A 22,196-nucleotide genomic window follows, 5' to 3' on the forward strand; every position below is an offset into this window, starting at 1 on the left:
TCCATGCGGTGCGGCAGGGACGGTGACGGCCAATGGGGAGGGTCCAGCAAGGTGCAGGGCTCAGAAGCCAGCAGGCAAATAGCACCTGCAAACAGAATGCTGCCCGGAGGGCGGCCCAAGTACGGGTCTGAGCGGACCGTCCTCCTGACTCACCGCGGAACACCTCGTTGCCGTGCAGGGACTTGCAGCCGCCCCAGTACCTGTCCACCAGGTCGAGGAGCGCCTCCAGGAGCACCACTTCCAGGCCAGCCTTCTTCCCGGGTGGCGGAGCTGAGTACAGTTTGGCAGGAGACACCTGCCACGGAGACAAAGCCATGATGCCGAGATGCCAAAATCAGTGGTTACTGTGTGAAGCAAAGCCTCTGACGCCAGCATGCCTCATGCTGATGCCCTTGTCCTGCAGAGGTGTGCACGATGGGGCTGTCCAAACATCACAACGCTACAGGGGTGGCACATGGGGATCCCTTTCCTGCCCCCCCGGACGTGTGGCATCCTCATACCCGGAGGAACAGCTAAAGGACGCGCTAGCAGGTGTCACACCAAGTATGTCAGTCATGAGACCCACATCATAATTTAAGCTCTAAGGCTGTGGGAACCCCAGTCCCACAATGGCCTGTCCTGGGCCCTCCTGAACCAGTGCACAGGGACTCCTGGAGGCTGCAGACCCTTTAGAGTCAGTCTCGGCCTGAACGGTCCCCCAAATGTATGAGGCCACATGCCAGACCAGACGGAGGTCAGGCCAGGACGATGTGGGCAGAAGACGGCCAGGCAAAACCACCAAGACTCCACCCAGGCCCTGGCCACATCAGTGCCGTGTCAGCAACCACATCAACAGCTCTCCTTTCCTCTTTAGAAATTACGTCACCAATTTTAAAGAATTACCAAAGAAAGGGAGATGGTTCTGCCCTCCTGCCCACTTTCCAAGTGTCTGGGGGTTTGGGGAGGGAGGGAATAGAAGCCTGCATCTGTCTCTGGGCTGACGGCCAGAGCCAAGACACGGGCTGGTCTCAGATGTCCAGGAAGAGCCGGGACATGGGCTGGGCTCAGGTCCTGCCACCACCGCCCACCCCAGGTCCACCAGGGACAGGGCCTGGTGAGCGAGCACCGCACTGACCAAGGTCACACTGGGGGAGGGGCAGCGTGAAAATGCCAAGGCCTGGCTGCTCACCCCAAAAAGCTAAGGGTAAGAGCATATAGCCCTGGTGAGTGTCTGGCACCAACACTTCCATCCTCCATCAAACTATCTGGACACCTGTCCTCAGGCACAGGTGACAGAGCCCATGTCCCCAGCACACTCAGGCTTCTGTCTCCTACCTGAGGACCACAGGGCAGTGTCCTCTGCAAGAGGCCGATCACCGTGAGGTCCCAGCCCCTCGGTGAGTGCATGAGCTCTCTGGGTGAAGCTTCGCACCTGGCACTGTCCATCCTTGGTGAGCGAGGCCAGGCCTCCAGGGGGCAGGAAAGGCCCGGGCCTGTTCCCCACTCAAGCAAATCTTCATTTCTCTTCCTTCTCTCAGTCCAGACAGTGAGAGACTGGCCATATAAACAAACAGTGGCCGCATCCTGTGTGAGAGTGACCCTCTGACCCAAGACCTGCAGCGACCGGCCCAGAAGCCAGCCCCTCATGTATGGCAACCAGCCAGGAGGCCAAACTGTGACCCCTGTAACGGTCAGCCCAGCAGCCAGAATTTGATCAGTTAAGTGACAGCTCCCCTAATTTTTTTTCCCTCTTTGTAACTCAGGACCGACCACAGGAAGCCAGGTCATTTCCCTAACCAAGCAGCATTTTGTCCCTAACTCTGCTGCACCCTCTCTCTCCCCTGGCCCCAGACCCCCTCCACTGTGACGCCCTCCCACTCTCCCGACTGGGTTTGTCTGGCAGACCAGCAACAGGGCAGACCCCCTTGCCACAGCCCGTGCCCGCCCAACGTCTGCCCCAGTTCCCACAACTTTGTGCCTCTATCTCCAACAAAGCCAGTGACAAAGGCAACAGAGTCATCACCCATGTGGCTCTGGGTCATTTGCAGGGTGGCAGAACCCTCAGTCCCTACCCAGGGCCAAGTCTTTTGGAAAACCACAGGATGCACGTCCAGGACACCCTCACAACAGGGCCATTGGTGGCTCCCTGGCCAAGATGATGGGTTCCGCCTCTAAGACAAGCACCCTTGCCAAAAAGCAGAGCACAACTGCCCCTCAACTGTGCCCACATTCCAGCCTCAAAGCACGGAGCGTGGCAGAAAGTGGTGGGAAGCCTGGGAGTATATTTCCACCAGATCAAAAGGTAGCAAATGCTGGGGAGAAGCACGTGTAGAAGTTTCTCCAGCTGGGAGCCAGTGAGCACAGGGAAGGGAGAGGGGGCACACAGGCCTGGCAGCCCCCACCTCTCCATCCGGTCCTGCTCACCTCTCCCACTCACCTCTCCGGTGCCACTCACGCTGGGGGGCCTCTCCTCTTCGGGCTCCGACACCGCTGAGTGAGGAAAGGTCCTTTCGCTCCTGCCCTCCGAGCCACTCTGCCTGCTCAGACTCTCCTCAGGGCTCGAGGGCACACTGGGCCTCTCCGGGCAGTGCAGACACTCCTGGTCTGCAGGTGCCTGAGATCTCCCACCAGGCATTCTTCGCTTCCTGTACTTTTCAGGAGCAGGCAATGGATTCGATACCTTTTGGGCTGACAAACTTGACTTCTGAGAAAGGGTAGACTCCTCAATGTCTGTGGAATCTGTAAAGGAGAGCGGAAGAGAGCCCTCAGCAGACCAAGTTCTCTGGCCTCAGTGACCAGTACCATAATTTAAAAAGGTGTGTGTGGGGGCGCCTGGGTGGCTTGGTCGGTTAAGCGTCCGACTTCGGCTCAGGTCATGATCTCACGGCCCGTGAGTTCGAGCCCCGCGTCGGGCTCTGTGCTGACCGCTCAGAGCCTGCAGCCTGTTTCAGATTCTGTGTCTCCCTCTGTCTCTGCCCCTCCCCTGTTCATGCTCTGTCTCTCTCTGTCTCAAAAATAAATAAACGTTGAAAAAAAAAAATTTAAAAAGGTGTGTGTGCACGCATATGTGTGTATGTGCACACGCACAAATATGGAAAATCCACCCAAAAGTGATAAAACTGAGCTAATAACTTTAACAAATCAATCAACCAACTACTATGTTCCTGACAAAATCACGTATGAGAAAAAGAAGTGAGTAAAAACTTAGAATCTGGGAATTACAGAGGACTGAACGATTTGCCCCTGTAGCAGACTTTGTTAACATGTCAGTCCCTGAGACCCTCCCTGCCACTGGGACGGCCACTGGGCCACGTCCCTGAAGCGGGCTTTCACCAAGCACTGCCCGGCACCGGGAGGAGACGAAGGCTCTCCCTGGCCCCTCAGGCCCCCGTGCGCTGCAGACAGGGCCTTGCTCCATGGACAGGCTCTCCCTGCATCCCCTCCCTGCTGCTGTCTCGAGGCACCACAGCACCGAGCTCTGCCTGGACTCTGGACTCTGCACGCCAGCCTGGCTCCTCAGGCCCCACGGCCACACCCGTCTCACCAGGCCACCCTCCAGCCCAGGCCTCTCCTCTGGGCTCTTGCTGCTGCGTTCTCGCGTGGCATCGACGGCTCCAAGGCTCCTCGGGCTCACCAAGCCAAGGACTTCCCTAGGGAACCTGTGCCTCAAGTGCTCACCACCTGAGGAGACAACAGTCATCCAGCTGCTGGGTCAGAGGTCACCAGCACTCTGCTCCCTGAGCAACACGTCCATCGCTGAACCTCCCCAAGTCTGCCTGACCGCTGCCTCTTGCTGGGACTGGTCTGCCATACCCCCTGGGGCAGACCCTCCCGTGCACCCTCTACAACCCAGACACACAGCAGCCACTCACACCACCTGCCCCCGCCCCTGCCCCGGGGACAGACACAGCCCAAGTGCTGCCGTGCCCCCTCACCTCAACCTGTGACCTGTGCTCTTCCTTCTCCCCTTCCAGCCCACCGCCTCTGCATGAGCCCACTCTCCCAAGACGCACGGTGGAGTCTGGCCACCAGGGATCAGCAGAGCAAGTCACAGTGGGGGTAAAGTCAAGTCTGAGCGCCTCAAGGACACAGAAGATGGAAAGACTGAGAAACTGTTCTGGGTCATAGGAGTCTGAGGAGATGTGACAATTAGATATGCTCTGTGCACCTGGACAAAATCCTGGACCGGAAACAAAACAAAACAAAACATCAATGGAACATTTAGTGAAACATGAACAGAGTCTATGGGTTAAGTGGCAGGTCTGTGGTAAGGTTCGTGTCCCATTCTGGAGAGTTGATGCTCGTTATCCAGGAGGGTGTCGTTGCGCTTAGGAAACCACACTAGAGTGGTTAAGAGTGACAGGAGACCCTTCCCCGAGAAGGTTCCAGAAAGGCCGACGACAGCCTATGTGCACACATACATATGCGTATACGTCCCTACGTTACATACGTACATAAGCACGTGTGCCCGCACAAAGATGCACACACGTACATACCATACACACATACATGGTGGGGAGGGGAGGGGCACAACCGAACAAATGTGGTAAATGCAAACTCTGGGGGCATCTGGACAAAGCAGACATGAACCTTCATTGTTCCGTCATGGCAGCTTTTCTGTGATCACTCTGTGACAGTTCACAGGGACTACACATCAAGAGAGGTCTGAACATCAAGCACATGCGTCTTTGTGAACAGAGGTAAAATACGGAGCGCTGACAACGTGGCGGTCCCGTGCCCCACACACCCCACGGCACCACCGTGAGGCCTCAGGGGTAAAAGCAGCCGGTCTGCCATGTTTTGTTCGGCAGCGGCCGCAGGCAAGCCAGGCACGTCACCAGCACAACCTGCTGGCTTCGAAAGGCCCCACAAACAAGCCTCAGCAATGTGCCTGGTTTGCTCATATTGGGAGGTTTTCTGACAACTTTGCCACACACATGCATACAACACTCCCAATTTACTATTTTTTTTTTTTTTCCTTTTTTTTTGAGAGAGCGAGAGTGCAAGCAGGGCAGAGGGGGAAAGAGGGAGAGAATCCCAAGTAGGCTCCATGCTCAGTGCAGAGCCAGATGTGGGGCTTGATCCCATGACCCTGGGATAGTGACCTGAGCCCAAATCAAGAGGTGGATGCTTAACTGACTGAGTCGCCCAGGTGCCCCTCATTGTAATTTTCAAAATGTAGCCACAGTCGTAACCTGGACCCCTGTATTCCGAAGACGTGCATGTGTGTATAGATAGAAGGGCCAGGTACTTAGCAACTAGACTATACAACACGGATCCACTACACGTTTCAGTGTAGGAGATTCTTTCCTAAGACATCTCAGAGAGCTCCACAAACACACAAATATATCAAAGACAGGAGGAGAGATTTCACAGGGACAACACACGGTGAAAACATGCACTGCCAAGGAGCTGACAGAGGGCGCATGACACTGCTTACCTGGGTGTGGGGCAAAGTGTGTGTGCAGCCCACACTGCGGTGGGAGCTCCCCACAGTACTGGTTCTGAGGCCTCTCTTCTGAGCCATCCCCTCGAGAGCTGCTTCTCCTCTTCTCGTGGCCTTTCTTTATGGAATCCCCACACTGGTACTGTACTGACTGGGGACTCAACAGGTGCCTGGATTCTATTTTATTAAAAAACATTTTAGAAGTTTTATTTCATCAGAAATGACATTTTAACCTTATGACAGTGTATGACAGCTACAGAGTACACAATTAAATAAGAAAAAGGTGACTGAGCAGCCAACCCCGCAGTGACAGCAGCAGGTGCCGCAGACGCCTGAGCTCAGCACTTACTGCACAGCTGGTACCGGTACAAAGACTCAACAACCAACAGAACACCACACAGAATCTAGAAAGAGACTCGAGTCAGCTGAGTTAACAGATGTGCCACGGTAGCGAGTGAGAAGACGGTTTCTTCACAAGCACGGGGTGGACAAAGATTTCTTTACGGGACACCGAAAAGCACAAACCATATAAGAAACAGAATTGACAGGCAGACTCCCCTGAGAACTTCTGCTCTTCCGAGCACGTTAGGCAAAGAAACGGCAAGCCACAGAACAGGAGAGGTCTGCGGTGCCTGCATCTGAGAACGGGCTTGTACGAAAAAAGCCACAGAGAACGAGCTCTTATGACCTGGCACTAAGAAGCGAAAAATCGGAGGGGAAGAGGCTTGAACAGAAGTGTCTCAGCAGACAAGTGGCCCTGAAAACCTACGTGTTAGAACCATAAGGAACACCACCACGCTGCCTGAGGAGCCGGAACTGACAAGACTGACAACACGGAGCCGGCGAGGACACCCAATGGGCAGATGTCCTCGCACCAGCAGGTGAGTCCTGGGGTTTCAGCCCCAACTGATGCCTCAACCTATTGCCGTCTTCGTGAAAAGCTCTCAGAAACTCCTAGCAGGAGAAGAAGCAGAGCCACAGCACGGACACAAGCCCTGGTGGAAAACAGAGGTCCTGAGCAAAGCCCTTGAAGAAACTCACATGCTATAAAGACTTCACAACATCCTCGTCCGGTCTAAAGTTCTGAACCTGGCAGCCTGAGCGCTCAGTGTCTCCTAAGCTAAGGGAACACCCACTCATGGTACAGATGGACAGTAGTCTCACCAGCCACAGGATACTTTACCCTCCTGTCTACTTTGACCTTTTGGGTCTCCTGTGTAGTTGAAGTCGATCTGAGGAAGGACACAATTTCCACAACCACGCCGTAGAACTATACGCTCAATTATACTGATATTTTCTGTCGCAAGTCTATAATCCAAAGTACTGGTATTTACAAGTTCACAAAGCCTTCACGAAGATTCTGTACTTAAAGGTGAGTTTTCTAGAAAGCACAACTGTGTGTCTGGAAGCCAGTAATTACCAGAACCCCGCAACAGGCTGGCCCACTGGGCCTTGGTGGTAGAGTAGCAGCCTACCTTGGGAACTAGGGAAGTTGGCCTCTCGCCCCCTCTGGCTGGAGCTTGTGCTCCCGGGAGGGTTGCTCAAGTCCCACTCGCACTCAGCGATAAGGTTCAGGACCGCCTCATCATCTGCGTCCATTACCAAGCATTTCTTGGCCGAGGGATCAGCGCACGTGGCCCTAGAGTGGCGTGGTCTGCAAGGAAAAGCAAACTCAGTGCTGTCGTTCAAGCCAGCATCATGCTCCAGCCCACGCAGACCCTGTGAAGGAAGATGGGTGCTCTATCAGCGGGGCCACAAGGTCTCTGGGGAGGAGCTGGGGCACCGAAGAAAATGGCTCTGGGTGCCTCTATTGCAGAAGTCAGCACAGGGCTTCCCCAGGACGCTGGGTGATGAAAAGAAGGTCATGTGATGGCTCCATGCCATCCCAACATCCCAGTCAGGTCTGTTCAAGAATGAAAGTTCCAGAAAGCTCCTGTTCTGAAATCCCCTAGTGTGTTCTCCTCCTAGCATATCCATGATGTGATGCATTTGATCAAGAAAGTTAAAGCGAATGGTGTTCGAAATTTGTATTTTTACATTAAGTGAAAACCTCTCCACACTGACTGAATATGAGGTGTTTTAGATACGACATCCCTACCAATGGTGACCCCCCCGCACATGAAGGTGAACACACACGAAGGGAATTCATTTCCAACAAGGCAGCTTATGAAATCTCTTCAAGATAATAATCACCTACTATGAACACTGACTCTGTGATAGCTGATCATACTTTAAGAAGTCAATACTGTTCACTATTTTCTGAGAGTTTTCCAGCTCACTGCAGAGGAAAGGGGTCTTGGGTTCTTTTTCTGGTCTGCCCACAGAAACCTGACACCTGACACACTTCTGCCTTGGGGGTCTCCACGTCACCTATGGATCACAAGGTTCCACTAGGTCACCTATAAGACCCTCTGAGCTCTAAACGCCATAACAGTTCAGTCTCTAGGTGGTCAAGGACTAGATGAGCTACAGAATATTGCTGGAAAAAATTAAAGACATAAATAAGTGGAAAGACACCCCATCTTCATGGACTGGAAGATTTAACATTGTTAAAATGTCACTAGTCCCCAAAGCAACCTACAGAACCAGTGCAATCCCTATCAAAATCCCAGTGATGTTTTTTGCAGAAATGGAAAAAACACATCATAAAATGCATCTGGGACCTCAAGGGACGCCAAATGGCCAAACAATCTTGAAAAAGAAGAGTAAGCATTAGAACTGATATAGCAGAATTGCTGACATTACCAGACTAGGCTTTAAAACAACTACAAGTAATAATACTGAGGTCTAATGGAGAAAGCAGACAATATACAAGAACATGTGGGAAATTTAAGCAGAGAGCTGGAAATTCTCTAAGAATCAAAAAGACATACTAGAGATCAAAGAAGAGAAATGAAGAAGCCTCTGATGGGCTCATCAGAAGTCTGGACACAGCCAAGGGAAGAGTGTCTGAGCCCAAGGATAGCTCAAAAGAATCCTCCAGGGGCGCCTGGGTGGCGCAGTCGGTTAAGCGTCCGACTTCAGCCAGGTCACGATCTCGCGGACCGTGAGTTCGAGCCCCGCGTCAGGCTCTGGGCTGATGGCTCAGAGCCTGGAGCCTGTTTCTGGTTCTGTGTCTCCCACTCTCTCTCTGCCCCTCCCCCATTCATGCTCTGTCTCTCTCTGTCCCAAAAATAAATAAAATGTCGAAAAAAAAATTAAAAAAAAAAAAAAAAAAAAGAATCCTCCAAAACTGAAAAACAAAGAAAAAGATTGAAAAAACCCAGAAGAGAATACTCAAGAAACGAGGGACAAACCACAAAAGGTGTAACACATGCTTCTTGAGAACATCAGAAAGAGAAGAGAAAAAAGGAACAGAGAAAATATTTAAAGTCTGAAAATTTCTGTAAATTAATGTCAGACACCAAACCACAGATCCAGGAAGCTCAGAGAACACTGGCAGAGTAAACAACCAAAAATTTACATCAAGGAATATCGTATTCAAACTGGAAAAAAAAAATCAAAGAAAAAGTAAAAAAAGGCTGAAATAAGGCAAAGGGAAAAACACTTTATGTATAGAGTAAGAAATATAGGAATTACATCTGGCTTCTCCTCAGACACCACACAAGCAGCAAGAGAGTGAAGCATTTCAACTGTTGAGAGAAAAAGCTACCACCCCAGAATTTGGTAACCTGCAAGATTATCCTTCAAAAGTGGAGGAGAAATAAAGACTTCCTCAGATAAACAGAAACTGCAATGTGTTGCCAGTAGACTTACCTTGTGAGAAATGTTAGAAGAAGTTCTTTAGAGAAAAGAATGATGCAGGTCAGAAACTCAGATCTACATAGAAAGGAAGGGCACTGGGGCACCTGGGTGGCTCAGTCGGTTGAGCATCCGACTTTGGCTCAGGTCATGATCTCATGGTCCGTGGGTTCGAGCCCTATGTTGGGCTCTGTGCTGACCGATCAGAGCCTGGAGCCTGTTTCAGATTCTGTGTCTCCTTTTCTCTCTGCCCCTCCCCAACTCACGCTCTATCTCTTTCTCTCTCTCTCTCTCAAAAATAAATAAGCATTAAAAAAAAGAAAGGAAGAGGACTGATCTAACAGATGAAAGTCTGAAGTACCAGCAACAATGTAGTATCTGATTATGGATGCCCACGTATTACATGCAGTTATAGCTTATTCATCAATGAAATCAATGATGGCACCGATACAAGGGACAGGAGGGTGGAGTTAAGAATGTTTTGTTAGGGGGCGCCTGGGTGGCGCAGTCGGTTAAGCGTCCGACTTCAGCCAGGTCACGATCTCGCGGTCCGTGAGTTCGAGCCCCGCGTCGGGCTCTGGGCTGATGGCTCAGAGCCTGGAGCCTGTTTCCGATTCTGTGTCTCCCTCTCTCTCTGCCCCTCCCCCGTTCATGCTCTGTCTCTCTCTGTCCCAAAAATAAATAAAAAACGTTGAAAAAAAAAATTAAAAAAAAAAAAAAAAAAGAAGAATGTTTTGTTAGTATGAGGTATTTCCACTGCCTGGGAAGCAGTGCAGTGTTACTTGAAAGAGGACTTGGACTAGCTGTAAAGGTCTACTTCATACTCTAGGGCAACCACTAAAAAAGCAAAAATATAACTGAGATGCTAACAAAGGAGAGAAAATAGAATCGTGTAACATGCTTGTTTAGAAGCACAAAAGGAAGAAACAAAGCAGAACAGGAACAGAGAAAACAGGAATGAATATGGTAGATATGAATCCAACTGTATCAATAACCACTTTAAACATCAATGGTCTAAACGTTCCAATTAAGAGATTTTCAACAAGGATCAAAAAACAAGATCCAACTATATGCTGTCTACAAGAAACCCATTTTATTTATTTTATTTTTATTTTTTTTTTTTCAACATTTATTTATTTTTGGGACAGAGAGAGACAGAGCATGAACGGGGGAGGGGCAGACAGAGAGGGAGACATAGAATCGGAAACAGGCTCCAGGCTCTGAGCCATCAGCCCAGAGCCCGACGCGGGGCTCGAACTCACGGACCGCGAGATCGTGACCTGGCTGAAGTCGGACGCTTAACCGACTGCGCCACCCAGGCGCCGCAAGAAACCCATTTTAAATATAAAGGCATATATGGATCAAAAGTAAAGGGACAATGACAATGACAAATACATCATCCTGATGCTACTAGAGAGAATGCAGGAACAGCTACATTAATTTCAGATGGAGCTGACTTCAAAGCAAGGAAAGTTACAGGGATACAAGGGGCATTACATAAAGATAAGGGATCAATTCTACAAGAGGAATTTAAAGCCCTTAACCTGTATACACCTAACAACAGAGCATCAAAATACATGAGACAAAAACTGACAGAACTACAAGGAGAAATAGAGGAGTCCACCACCACAGCTGGAGACTCCAGCACTCCTATATCAGAAATGGACAGACCTGGCAGGCAGAAAATCAGTAAGGACACGGCTGAAGTCAACAGTACCATCAATCAACTGGATATACTGACGTCTATAGACCACATCATCCAACAATAGCAGAATTACACATTCTTCTCAAGCTTCTATTCAACTTAGATAAATCACACTGTGAGCCATAAAACAAATCTTCACAAATTTAAAAGAGGAGAATTCAGAGTATCTGCTCTCAGACTATCAGTAATTGATAACAGAAAGAAAAATGGAAAATCCTAAATACTTGGGAGATTAAAGAGTAAATTCCTGGGGCGCCTGGATAGGTCAGTCAGTTAAGTGTCCAACTCTTGATTTCAGCTCAGGTCATGATCTCACAGTTCATGAGTTCGAGCTCTGTGCCAGGCTCTGCACTGACAGCATGGAGCCTGCTTGGGATTCTCTGTCTTCCCTCTCTCTGCCCCTCCCCTGCATGCAATTGATCTCTCTCGCTCTCTCAAAAATAAATATTTAAAAAAACATAATAAAGAGCAAACTCCTAAATAATGTATGACATGAGTCAAAAAAGAAATCTCCAGAGAAATTTAAAAGTATTTCGAATTCAATGAAAATACACCTTATCAAAATTTGTGGGATGCAGTGAAAGCAATACTTAGAATGAAATTCACAGCATTGAATGCATATATTAGAAAAATAGTAAAATCTAAAATCAATAATCTAACCTTCCACCTTAGGAAATTAGACAAAGAGCCAATTAAATCCAAAGAAAGCAGAAGAAAAGAAATAATAAAAATCAGAGCAGAAATCAGTGATACTGAAAACAGGAAATCAACACAGAAAAATCAACAAAAACCAAAAGTTAGTTCTTCAAAGAGATCAATAAAATTGAAAAACCTCAATACCAGGTTAATTAAGAAAAAAAAAAAAAGAGAGACAAATTACTAATGTCAGAAGTGAAAGAGGGGTCACAATGACAGATCCCATGGACATCAAAAGGATAATAAAGGAATACTATGAAGAACTCTACACCCACAAATTTGATAATCTAATCAGACCAGTTCCTGGAAATGTACTAATCTAACAAAATTCACACAAGGAGAAATGGATAACCTGAATGGACATATATATTAAAGACACAAAATCAATAATTAATAGTCCTCTGAAACTAGGTTCAGATGGGTTCACTGGTGAATTCCACCAAACATTTAAAGAAAAAAAACTATAGCAATTCTCTATAATCTCTTCCAGAAGACAGATGCAGACAGAATGCTTCCTAACTTATTCTATGTGGCCAGCCTTATTTTAATATGCAAGAAAACTATAGACCAGTATCTCTCATGAATACAGATGCAAAAATCCTCAACAAATTATTAGCAAACTGTATCCAACAATGTATAAAAAAAATTAACTCACCACAACCAAGTGGGATTTATTCCAGATATGCAAGGCTAGGGCAACATTTGAAAATTAATGCAATCATCACATCAACAGACTAAAAAAGAAAACTCATATGCTCATATCAATAGATACAGAAAAAGCATTTGACAAAACCCACATCCATTCCTGATGAAAATGATGAGCAAACTACAAATAGAGGGGAACTCCTCAACTGGATAAAGAACATCTACAAAAACCTGCAGCTAACATCCCCCTCAACGGTGAGAAACTAGATGCTTCTTTGCTAAGATCAGGACAAGGAAAGGTGTCCCCTCTCATTCCTTCTTTTAAACATCATATTGGAAGTCCCACTAATGCGATAAGAAAAGGAAATAAAATATATACAGATTGAGAAGGAAGAGATAAAGTTGTCTCTGTTCACAGATACATGATTGTCTATAGAAAATCCCAAAGAATCAACCAAAAACAAGAAAGGAAAAAACCTCCTGGATCTAACAAGTGGTTATATAGCAAGGCTGCAAAATACAAGGAGTTATAAGTTGCATTGTATTCCCTGCCGTCCCCCGCCGTCCCCGCCCCGCCGCCAAAAGATATGAAGTCCCAATACCCTATACCTCAGAACATGACCTTATTTGGAAATGGGGTCTTTACAGAGGTAATCAAGTTAATAGGAGATTGGGGTGGGCCCTAATCCAACCCGACTGGTATCTTTTGGGGAAACTAGGACACAGAAACAAACATGCAAAAGGGGAGATTACATGAAAAGACACAGGGAGAAGAGCCATATAAAGAGGACTGGAGAGATACATCTGCAAGACAAGGAACACCAAAGATTTCCAGCAAACCATCAGAAGCCAGAAGAACCACCAGAATCACGGAATAGATTCTCCCTTACAGCCTCCACAAAGAATCAAGTCACCAACACCTTGATTTCAGACCTCTACCCTTAACGACTGTGAGACAACAAATTTCTGTTATTTTAAGCCACCCCATTTGTGGTACTTTTACATCAGCTCTAGGAAACTAATGCATAAGGTTAATATACAAAAGTCAACCACTTACTATATACCAGTAATGAACAACTGGAATTTGAAATGAAAAAAAGGCAGTGCCATTTACAATAGCATCAAAAAAATGACATATCAAATATAATCTAACAAAACATGTACAAGATCTGTTTGAGGAAAGCTACAAACCTCTGATAAATGAAATCAAAGAACTAAATGAATGGACATTCTATGCTCACAGAGAGGAAGACTCAATATTGTCGAGGTGTCAGTTCTCCCCAGCTCAATCTACAGATTCACTGCAATCCCAGTCAAAATCTCAACAAACCGATAGTTTACACAGAAAAGCAAGAGACCCAGGAAAACGAACAAAATACTGAAGGAGAACAAAGTTAGAGGTCTGACACTACCGGACTCCTAATCTCACATGGACAAAGGGGCTAGGAAACTCTTTTTGTAACAGCCACCAGACCCATTCATGAGTCTCCATCTTTATGACTTAATCACCTCTCAGAGGCCCGACCTCCTAACACAGTCATCTAGGGGTTAGGATTTCAACACATGAATTGGGGGGGGGGGGCCACAAACATCCAGACCACTACACAGGGTACTGGGAGCAGCTGTCTACACAGTAATTAATCTAGTTTTAATGGGGAAGTGAGGAGAAGATGGCGACAGTGTAGGTATCTGAGGGAACAGGAGACCCCAAGGATTTGGAATCGATCTTGAGAAATCAGAACAGAAACTGGCAAAATATGGCCCATAAGGTCAAATCTAACCCATTGCCTATTTTTGTAAATAAAGTTTTACTGGAACACAGTCATCCATTTAAATATTGCCTATAGCTGCTTTCATGCTACAAAGGCAGAGTTCAAAAGTTGAGGAAGAGATCACATGGTCAGTCCACAGAACCAAAAATATTCACTCTCCGGCCCTTTTCAAAAAAGAATTGGTAACCCCTACATTACAGGAATTTAGGGATGAGCTAAAGCATATAATGCAAGAAAAAGAAAACCATTAAAAGCTTCAGACAAAACAAAATGGTGTACAAGATCATGTAATTTCTAGCACATTATAAGCAATGTAAACATAGTGTATTGATTTTTGCCCTTTAAAATCAACCCTCAGGCGTGCCTGGGTGGCTCAGTCGGGAGTCTGACTTCAGCTCAGGTCACGATCTCGTGGTTTGTAGGTTTGAGCCCCACGTCGGGCTCTGTGCTGATAGCTCAGAGCCTGGAGCCTGCTTTGGATTCTGTGTCTCCCTTTCTCTCTGCCCCTCCCCTGCTTACACTCTGTCTCTCTCTCTCTCAAAAATAAAGAGACATTAAAAAAATTTTTTTAAAAAAATCAACCCACAAACCACGAAGACATTTTATGGTCTCAGGACACATTTAAATACTACCAACCATCACAGTGTACATTAAACACAGCAATGCAGATGCGGGGAGGTGGCACAGATATGGGGCATGGGCAGGCATAGGATCCCACTCCCACGGCACAACTACATACGGCACCGCCAGCACTGACCACAGAGAACACGGGAAGGATCGTACTCCACAGGCTGTGAGCACTGGGGCTGGGGAGGAAGGGGCTGTGACAGTCAGCAGTCAGCTACCGCTTAAAGCGCTCACACGCATAAAAGGTGGCGTGTTTGTACTGTCTGCAGATGAGAAAGTAACTCAAGCAGGAAACAACCACGAAAGTAAGCAGTGGCTGCCTCTGAGGGACAGGCCAAGGAGGAGACAAGATGCTGTGACTTCCTATCGCTACTTGACTTTACATGTTACTACTTTATTTTTTTTTAATTATTTATTTATTTGTTTATTTTTTACATTTTTAAATTTATTTTTGAGGGAGAGACAGAGCACAAGTGGGGAACAGGCAGAGAAAGAGACAGAGGGAGAAACAGAATCCAAAGCAGGCTCCAGGCTCTGTCAGCACAGAGCCCGACGTGGGGCTTGAACCCACAAACCGTGAGATCATGACCCAAGCCGAAGTTGGATGCTCAACCGACTGAGCCACCCAGGCGCCCCTACGTGTTACTACTTTAATAAACATTTTAATATTATAAAATAAATATGGAAAACAGGGACAACAGGGGGAGAAAGCCCCCGTCCCACCACCATTTCCTTGAGCCCCCATTGGTACCTGAGCATTTCTTCTTTCCTCCTTTGCACGTCTGCCCTTGAAGTGGCAATCAGCACACAAAGAAGCTCCTATCTTTTAGGTAAACATTCTATCAACAGGCAAGTCTGAACAGCTTCTCTCAATGTTCAAATACCACTTCTGTTCATACCTTCCAACTCTTAAAACAGCTGGGAAGCTCTGCTTTGAGTCCAGTGATTCCTCTGATGCAAAATGCAACTGGGATGCTTTCCGCTCGCTCTCTCTCACGGGACGATCATCTAGGGAGAAGATGCCAGAGAACTAGCAAACACCACCAAGAAGCAGGTGACAGGCCCCCAACGACCCAGCCCCACAGGGGCACCTCCTAGCAGCCTTGAAGCACATCACCCTTCCCTTGGGAATGAAGGTGCCCCCGTCACCCACCCTGCAGCACACTGCATGGGACCAGCACTGCCACCTCTGGCTCAGGGACCTTCCATCCCCTGGGGCCAGTCCTGCCACAAGCATCCCCTGTTAAGTACTGGGTAGACCCAGTAAAGGAATGCTGGGCTCTGGTGGCTACACTTGGTTTCCCAGATGACAAATACCGATTCCAAGAGGGTCGGCCTCCTCCCGTAAAGCTACTCCTCAGACACTACTGTGGAGGCTGGCTGCTGCCCGTGGGAAAAGAAATACACATGCAAGTTGACACACAGGCACGTCTTTCTCGGTACGTCTACCTCCTTTCTATGCATGTTCTCAGTGCTGGATGAGGTTCTGGAACCACACTGAGCACACCTGAGATGTCTCCATGGATGAGAATCCTGAACATGCTGAAGAGTGAATGTGGTGGCTGTGTGTCTGGGCCTAGGGTGTGCATCCTCAGATCCGGAGTTTCAACTGTCCCCACACATGAGCCCTGAGCCCCAGAAGGCCTCTGCTCACTTGTTACTGCTGGGTCTTCCCCCGGAAAACCTGAGAGTCAGATGGTTCCCAATACTAAAAGTCAATGCTGTGCAACTTTTCACACATCCTACCACAGAACTAACGTCACAAATGGTCAAATTCCAAAGCTGCCTCCCAAAGAGCATTTAATGGAGGCACACCCCAACCGCCCCTCAGCCTCACCAAGCAGTGCACTGGCCCTCAGGATTGAGGATGCACTGTCATCACTGGGGACACAGAACAACACTGCCCTTCAAGCAGACATTCCCACACCCCCAATACCCAGCACTTAGCTCCCTTCATGGAGGAGGAGGATTGAGCATACAAGGCTCCTTCTCCCTCTTCATGCTCCTCCGCGTGCCCTGGTGCTCACACTCCAGATCTCTCACTGGAGGTGCAACACGGGGGGCATCAGCAGTGCCACCGGCGAGAACGCTCATGGCAAAGACAACTCCTGGTAGTCGGGCAGGTGGGTGGGAAGGTGGCGCTATGGATGGCTTCCCCAAGCATGAACCTCCCAGCTGGTATGGTCACTGGGCACCCTGGGAGCTCTGCCTGCAAGCCTGACACAAAGATCTGTTTCTTTTAGGGACATGGGCTACTAAGCCAGTGGGTATAGCTACACCTGCCAACAGGACCTCACACTCTCCCATCGCTATCACTGGGGGAGGGGAGGGCACAAGAACCTCTCTTCCTACAACCTTCTAGGCAGATGTGAAACAAGGTAAAATCTAACCGCCTGGCTGAGCCTGAGATGAAGCCCAGGGAGTCACGCACAGAAATGGCACCGGATGTTCAGAGAACACATCCAAGCCAATCACCTAGAAAGTGGAGGGCCAGAAAGGGACAGAGCAGCCTGGCCCACACCTCTGCTCATGGCCCCCCCGGCAGGTGTCTGTGGCCAGAGTTCCTGGCCATCCTCCCAGGCAGCGCTCCCACAAGACTCACGCTGGGAGACACAGGGACTCCACCAGGGGAGTAGAAAGTCAACTTCTGAGAGCACAAAACACCTATTAGGGCTCCCATGAGCAAGGGTGTGAGCCCAGCTGTGGCGCCTACCCAGCTGCCTGAGCTTCGGGAGCATGCGCACGACAAAAAGGCGGTAATCAGACTCGTTCTTCACCACAGGGTTCAGCCGGAAGTCCACGTCTGTAAGCTCCGTCAAGGCGTGGAGCTGAAGCACTTCGGCTAACGAGGAGATGCAGTTGTAGTAGAGACTGAGGCTTTCCAGCGCAGTCAGGTACTGAATGCCCTGCCAACGGGGCAGAATGCAGCATTAGTTTATGCTTTGAAAAATAAACAGCGAGACGGGCCATCAATACGAACCAACACCAACCTAACAGAGGCACCCGCGAGTGACCACATGCCACTGCCAGGAGGAGCACAAAGACGGAAGGCGCTCCGTGCCGTGCAGGTTCGGGATGCCACGTCTGCAGCAGCGCAGACCGCGGAGGACAGCCCGTATCTGCGGACTTCTCACAACTTCATTCAATCCGCACACAACCCCACACACTAAGAACTGTTACTGCTCCAATTCTACAGATTAGAAAACAGCCCGGGGAGGTTGAACAAGGGGCCGGCCCTGGGTGTGCCCTGGACTGAGAAACTCCCAGGTGACGCCAACCAGGCTCCAAGCGCTCTCTATAACGTGAGGCAGAAGCCTCCTCTCCAGGAAGTCGTGGGCAGTGTTTACACAACCCCCCCCCCCCCCCCCCGCCACCACCTGGGTGATTTCTCACTCCCTCACCAGGACCAAGGGCTTCCCAGGATGCCCTGCACACACGGCACTGCCACTTAAGGGTCTGAGGCCAGATGTGAAGTGCAGAATGTGGATGGAAAAAAACACAGCTGAGACAGGGATGGACAGTGACCAGCCCACAAACACTAGTCTTTCGGGCCTTATTTTATTGCCTTTAAAGATACAGCTGTCTTCATCGGAGACATGAGTTTCAGTTGTCAAAGTAGTTTAAAGATGTAATGAGATGTGTATGAAATCTACAGCTCATCACGAACACAAGAAAAACAACGCAATATTGCAACCGTTGTTAAGTGTACGCTCTACATACATTATAAGCAAAGTTATAAAACATACTGCATTGTTACTATAAATGTACTTTCCACTGCTACTGACAGCAATAAAATTTCTTTCAAGAAAAAAACCTAAAACTTACCTGTAGACTCACCAAGGAGTTACGTGAGAGGTCTAAAGATTTTAGGCCAGTTAAGTTCATCAAAGAATTTCCTAGGTGAGTAATCTTTTCTTGGTAAGTTCCAGGAATAGATAATGACCGAAGTTCAGCTAAGAATAGAAAAATCATGAGATTTTCACCTTCCTTTTCAGTGAAAATATATTACTGTAATAAGAATGAGCTACAGCAGGGGCACCTGGGTGGCTCAGCCGGTTAAGCGGCCGACTTCAGCTCAGGTCATGATCTCACGGTCCGTGAGTTCGAGCCCCGAGTCAGGCTCCATGCTGACAGGCCAGAGCCTGGAGCCTGCTTCGGATTCTGTGTCTGTCTGTCTGTCTGTCTCTCTCTCAAAAATAAATAAACATCGGGGCGCCTGGGTGGCGCAGTCGGTTAAGCGTCCGACTTCAGCCAGGTCACGATCTCGCGGTCCGTGAGTTCGAGCCCCGCGTCGGGCTCTGGGCTGATGGCTCAGAGCCTGGAGCCTGTTTCCGATTCTGTGTCTCCCTCTCTCTCTGCCCCTCCCCCATTCATGCTCTGTCTCTCTCTGTCCCCAAAATAAATAAACGTTGAAAAAAAAAATAAAAAAAAAAATAATAAACATTAAAAAAATAAAAAATAAAAAAAAAAAGAATGAGCTACAGCAACCTCAGAATCTGAAAAGTCACAAGAACAATGTAACTCCAAGTCTGAGTACTGATACTACAGGAGAAATGCATGCAAGCTTCCAGCTCACGTTTATCTCCAAAATGCCTCCATGCCCACACATGCCCTGCTCCCCACACCCCTGCTTCTCCCCTCAGACACTCTCCCACCAGGAATATCTTCCTAACTGGGCCCCCACTTCGACTCGTGGCTGCTTCACTCTGTCACCTGTGGAGCCCCCATGCAGGGATCACAATTCGAAAACCAATGGTGAGCTAACGTGACAACTCCCTGCCAGTTACATGCAAGGGCACAGTGTGTGCTCTATGCACCATATGCCTCTGCGTGCCATTAAATGAATGGCAGCCATTAAATGAACATTGCTACAAAAATAAGTTTCTGTGATCAAAAAGACAGTTTAGGTCTGAGCACACCAGTACTTTCCCAGGAAGAATTATGTTTTAAAACACATCTTAATTAAATTTAAAATTGACTTGTGGGCTTCCATTTCCAGACAAGACAGAGTAGACCCATTTCACCCTACTCCTACTCAGGTACTACACCTAAGTGCCTGGAAAACAATATATGAAACAAGCACCAGACAAATCTGGAGGGTGGGGAACAGAAGGCCAACTGTTTAGGGACCTCAAGAAAACAGTCCAGCAGTGAGGGCCCTGTGCTGGTTTGGGGTCCTTTTTGTCTCCCATATGTCCCAATATGAGTGCCAAAGAAGCTGGTGACACACAGACACCATGGACACTGACTGAAAAGTAAGGATAAGCCTGCTGCCCATGGTAGAAGGACCAGGAAGGGGCAGCGGTGGAGGAAGGACTCCTGAAATCAGCCCCACTCTAGCTCAAGAGCCAGCAAAACAAACAAACAAACAAACAAAAAGAACACACCACACACCTGGCCTTGCACAGTGGCCAGCCCTGGGACAGAGTGAGAGGATGCTGATTACCACCTGGGTTGCAAGGAGGTGGCCCACAGCCATCTACAGAGGCTGCGTGTGTGACAGGAGCCTGGCCACTACCTTAGGAACAAGGCATCGCCCGCTCAGTGCCAATAATGTGTAACAAGATTCAAATAAGAAACAAGTCTCTCAATACCCAAAATGTCCATGACACGAGAAAAAAATGACCAAAACCTGAAAAAAATCTCAATTTAAATAGAAAAACAATCAACACCAACACTGACAGGGCAGAATTATTTAACAAGAATTTTAAAGCAATACTTTAATGAACAATTATGAACACTCTTGAAACAAACGATAAGATAGGAAGTCTTGGCAAAAAAAACCCATAAGATATAAAGAAGAAAAAAATAGGAATTTCAGAAACATAAAATACAATAACCAAAAGTACCACACAGAAGCAGCTCAGTAACAGCATGGAGATGACAGAAGAAAAAATTCAAAGAGTGAATGCAAAGATAGACTGGTCAAAATTGTCCTATCTGACCAGCAGAGAGAAAAGAGACTTAAAAAAGAGGAGAAAGAAAGAACGAATGAACAGAGCCTCAGGGGCCCACGGAAAAAGAAACCTAACATTCCTGTCATGAGTCCCCATGCAGTCCCAATTAGAGTTCCAAGAAGAGAATGATAGTATGACTAAGAAGAAAAATGTTTAGCAATTAAAGAAATAATGGCTGAAAACTTACCAAATTTGGCAAAAGACATAAAGCTATATATTCAAGCAGCTGAGAAAACCCCAAACAGAATAAAGACAAAAAAAAAAAAAAAAAAAAAAAAAAAGCCATGCCCAGATACATCAGAAATAAACTTCTACAATCTAAAAACAGTGGAAGAGGGGTATCTGAGTGGCTCAGTTGGTTAAGCGTCCAACTTCAGCTCGGGTCATGATCTCGTGGTTTGTGAGTTCAAGCCCCACATCAGGCTCTGCGCTGACAGCTGTGTCTCCCTCTCTCTCTGCCCCTCCCCTGCTCACGCTCAGTCTCTCTCAAAAATAAATAAACATTAAAAAAAAAAATTAAAAACAATGAAAGCATCTTGAAAACAGCCAGAAAGAAAAGGCATTACCCATAGAGAAAAAACAACTCACAAAGCAGGTGATTATCCTTCAGAACCAAGGAGGCCTGAAGGAAGGAGAGCCACATTTTCCATGTGCTGAAAGAAAAGAACTTTCAACCATGAAACCTGTACCCAGCAAAAACAATCTTAGGTACTGAAGTGAAATAAAGATATTTTCAAATGAAGAAACACAGAGAGAATCTGTCATGAGTACACCTGCCCTAAGGCAACTGCTACAGAAAACTCTTCAAATAAATAGGAAGGATAAAAGAAGAAAACCTAGGTCATCAGAAATGAAGGAATAATGAAACAGGTAAGCATGTAAGTAAAAATGTTTCCTCCTGAGTTATTTACAATTTTGGATGACTGTAAAAGAAAAAAGTGATTAATGTGGTTCTCAAGGTATGCAGAGAAAATATTTAAGATCACTAAATTATAAAGGATAATAAAACCAAAGGACACATTGGGTAAGGTTTCTACATTTCACTGGAAGGGGTAAAATGTCCACACAAGTAGACGGTGTTAAATTACATAATACATTGTAACTTATAGAGCAACCACTAAAAATAGGTATACAAAGAGATATGCTCAAAAATATAATAGAGAAGTCAAAATGAAACACTAAAAAAATACTCAAACGGCAGAAGGCAGGAACAGGGAAAGAACAGAAAACAAATAATAAAATGGCATACTTCCAACTATCCTATATTAACAATTCCATTAAATGTAAATGGTCTAAGTACACTAGAAAAAAGAGATTGGCAGAGTAAATAAAAATGAACCAACTATAAACTGCCTATAAGAACCTCACTGCAAATATAATGATATAGATAAGTTTAAAGATTACACAGTAAATAGAGGGGAAAAATATGCCCTGAAAACACTAATCAAAAGTAAGCTGCAGTGGCTACACTACATGCTTCAACAAAGAAAATCATCAGGGACAAAGAGCAACAGCACATATGTTACAAGGGTCACTTCAAACCCTAAATATGTAGGCAAGTGTCAAAACATATGAAGGGAAACAGAGAAATCAACAATTACGGTTATGGACTGCAACACTTCCCTCCC

The 22,196-nt window shown here is 47.2% G+C and overlaps 1 protein-coding gene across 5 annotated transcripts in view; it reads right to left on the minus strand.

Annotated features, from left to right (window-relative positions):
• CEP72 (centrosomal protein 72) overlaps positions 1–22,196 on the minus strand; it is a 36,864-nt gene that overhangs the window by 12,469 nt on the left and 2,199 nt on the right. For 3 of the 5 annotated variants that reach the window (XR_006702747.1, XM_045443344.1, XM_045443363.1), the window contains exons 2-8: positions 18,437–18,564; positions 17,325–17,517; positions 15,511–15,619; positions 6,901–7,079; positions 5,420–5,602; positions 2,417–2,718; positions 154–295 (exon numbers count right to left, since the gene is read on the minus strand). Coding sequence is in view for 4 of the 5 variants with exons in the window: in XM_045443344.1 (XP_045299300.1) it covers positions 154–295; positions 2,417–2,718; positions 5,420–5,602; positions 6,901–7,079; positions 15,511–15,619; positions 17,325–17,517; positions 18,437–18,564 (1,236 nt within the window). In the remaining variant the exon portion in view is untranslated. Of the gene's footprint in view, positions 1–153; positions 296–2,416; positions 2,719–5,419; positions 5,603–6,900; positions 7,080–15,510; positions 15,620–17,324; positions 17,518–18,436; positions 18,565–20,005; positions 20,642–22,196 lie in introns of those variants that run through there. The other 2 variants (XM_045443349.1, XM_045443353.1) reach the window with 2 other exon arrangements.

Source organism: Leopardus geoffroyi, chromosome A1 (assembly GCF_018350155.1).
Source record: "Leopardus geoffroyi isolate Oge1 chromosome A1, O.geoffroyi_Oge1_pat1.0, whole genome shotgun sequence".
Lineage (NCBI taxonomy): Eukaryota > Metazoa > Chordata > Mammalia > Carnivora > Felidae > Leopardus > Leopardus geoffroyi.